At 43.1% G+C, this 2079-nt stretch overlaps 1 protein-coding gene across 1 annotated transcript in view; it reads right to left on the bottom strand.

Moving 5' to 3' along the window:
• Positions 1-2079, bottom strand: part of CTSK (cathepsin K) — a 16793-nt gene that overhangs the window by 13326 nt on the left and 1388 nt on the right. Inside the window, exons 2-4 of the mRNA XM_006168453.3 lie at positions 894-1014; positions 313-435; positions 72-227 (exon numbers count right to left, since the gene is read on the bottom strand). Of these exons, the coding sequence (XP_006168515.1) occupies positions 72-227; positions 313-435; positions 894-1013 (399 nt within the window). The 5' untranslated portion in view covers position 1014. The remainder of the gene's footprint in view (positions 1-71; positions 228-312; positions 436-893; positions 1015-2079) is intronic.

Genomic DNA, 2079 nt, shown 5'->3' with positions numbered 1-2079 from the left:
GCTCTTCCTGATGCCCTTCTAACTCCAGGACCAAGAAGCAGTAAAAGGAAAAGCAGAAGAAAGGAGAGTACCTGGTTTTTGACAGGAGTAACATATCCCTTCTTTCGATAGTCAACAGAGTCTGGAGTTCGGCCCTCCCAGTCTGGGATATACAGGGTATCATTGCTAAGGGAATGAGATGGGGGTACTTTGAGTCCAGTCATCTTTTGAACCACCTCTTCACTGGTCTGAGACAAAGAAGAAAGATACCAGGCATGAGGAAGAAACTAAGACAAAAAATGCAGGTAGGCCAAAAACCGAAGCTTAACTCACCATATCCCCCAAGTGGTTCATGGCCAGTTCATATGTATGGATACCAAGAGAAGCCTCAAGATTATGGATAGAAATATACTTCAGGTTTTTCTCCCAGGTTAAACGCCGAGATATTTCATCAACCTAAACAGAGCATAGTCAATACTTGCAAAGCCTGTGGGTGAAGTTACATATGTAACACTAGGAGTTTTTAGGAAAAAAATAAACTGATAACCGAGAGATTACAATGTAGTTGGGAAATTAATCATAGGATTATTAAAAGCATGGAAAAAGAAATCTAAACGAATACCAATAATACAAAGCTCTGGAGAGATCTATACAAACAATTGTGATAGATTAATAGCACTGATCTGAGAAGTCTTTCCAAGTAAGAAGCATGACAGATATAAAGCAGAGGAAGGTTCAGATTTGATGGAAGTTAAGTTGAAGTGGACATTTGAAAACAATATGGCAAGAGTTAGGGAACCAGCTTTGCTTGGTTGGAATAAAGTATTTGGATTGGAGAAAGAAGCCTAGAAGATAGGACTGGGGGTGCCAGGTCCCAACCCTCCTGCCATGCTCCCCTTCCAATCCCCAAGCACCTTGCTGTTATATTGCTTGCCATAGGTCTTCTTCCAGAGCTCCCACTGGGTGTCCAGAATCTCCTCAGGGTACAGAGCAAAGCTCACCATGGGTAGCAGCAGAAGCTTGAGCCCCCACATCCTGGGGAAGGCAATAATTAGGGGAAATTCTTCCATTTGGCAAGGGGTTCACAGCCTGGCATGGGATGAGTTAATAGCTGGAACCATATTCCCAGAAAGGTGGGTCTTATTTTAGGAGTCACAGACGCCTTTGAAAGCTAATAAAAGTCCTTCTAACAAGAAAAATGTATGCACAGGGGCCAGCAGGCAGCATGGTGGTTAAGGTGCTAGACTCCCACATGGACAAACGCAGTTTGTCTTGGACCCAGGTGGTTAAAAATCATGCCGAGTGCATGTGTGTGCATGCCCAAAATCCTGAGAGGAGAGTGGAGAAGGGTTGTAGTGTGGCCATTCCCCCTGGGGGGTGATTTCTCGCTTTCCCTCTGTCTTGCACACTCTATGGCAAAAACCTTATATTTAAAAAAATGCATACACACACACAATAATCCCAGAAAATTAATGAACCTAAAGTTAAAGACCCCTTCCTCTAAACGAAAAGGCAGAGAAAAACTAGGCATTATCAGAAAGACATAATTGAAGGTGATTTTCATATGATAAAATGATAGAATGCTGATACATCTGGTTTTAAGTATTCTGACCTAGGGAGATTCAACCAATCCCCAACACACACACACACAACCAGAAATGGGGAGAAACTGGACAATCCATGGGCTTCTGTACATCTTCTCCAGTGTCCCCAGCAGGCTTGGAGGTGAACGAGGTAAGGGCCAGAGGGAATGGGGTTGGAGAATACACAAAGGAGAGATTTTTCAGCAAAGTTTTACTTCCTGATCATTTCTTCAAGGCATTCTTTGCTTCCTTGTTTAAATTGTATGTTTCCCAATTTTGCCAGGAAAGAATCAAACTTGACAGTATTTCCTGCTCTCTGTAACTTCTCCTGTTTTCTGAGTTTTTCTCTTACTCAATGCATTTATTTCTTCCTTTCTCTCCCTCACCCCTTGTGGCAGGAAACTGTGTTAATCTTAACCAGATGCTGTGGGCAGGGAGAATTTTTTCCAAAAAAACCCCCAAAAACTCTGCGGACCAAAAAAAAAAACGGCGGGGGGGGGGGGGCCCAGAGCACAAA

The sequence above is a fragment of the Tupaia chinensis genome, unplaced genomic scaffold, assembly GCF_000334495.1.
Source record: "Tupaia chinensis unplaced genomic scaffold, TupChi_1.0 Scaffold145814_1, whole genome shotgun sequence".
NCBI classification, from domain to species: domain Eukaryota; kingdom Metazoa; phylum Chordata; class Mammalia; order Scandentia; family Tupaiidae; genus Tupaia; species Tupaia belangeri.
The sequence above is the reverse complement of the archived record's forward strand: the minus strand, read 5'-3'. Positions and strand labels throughout refer to the sequence as shown.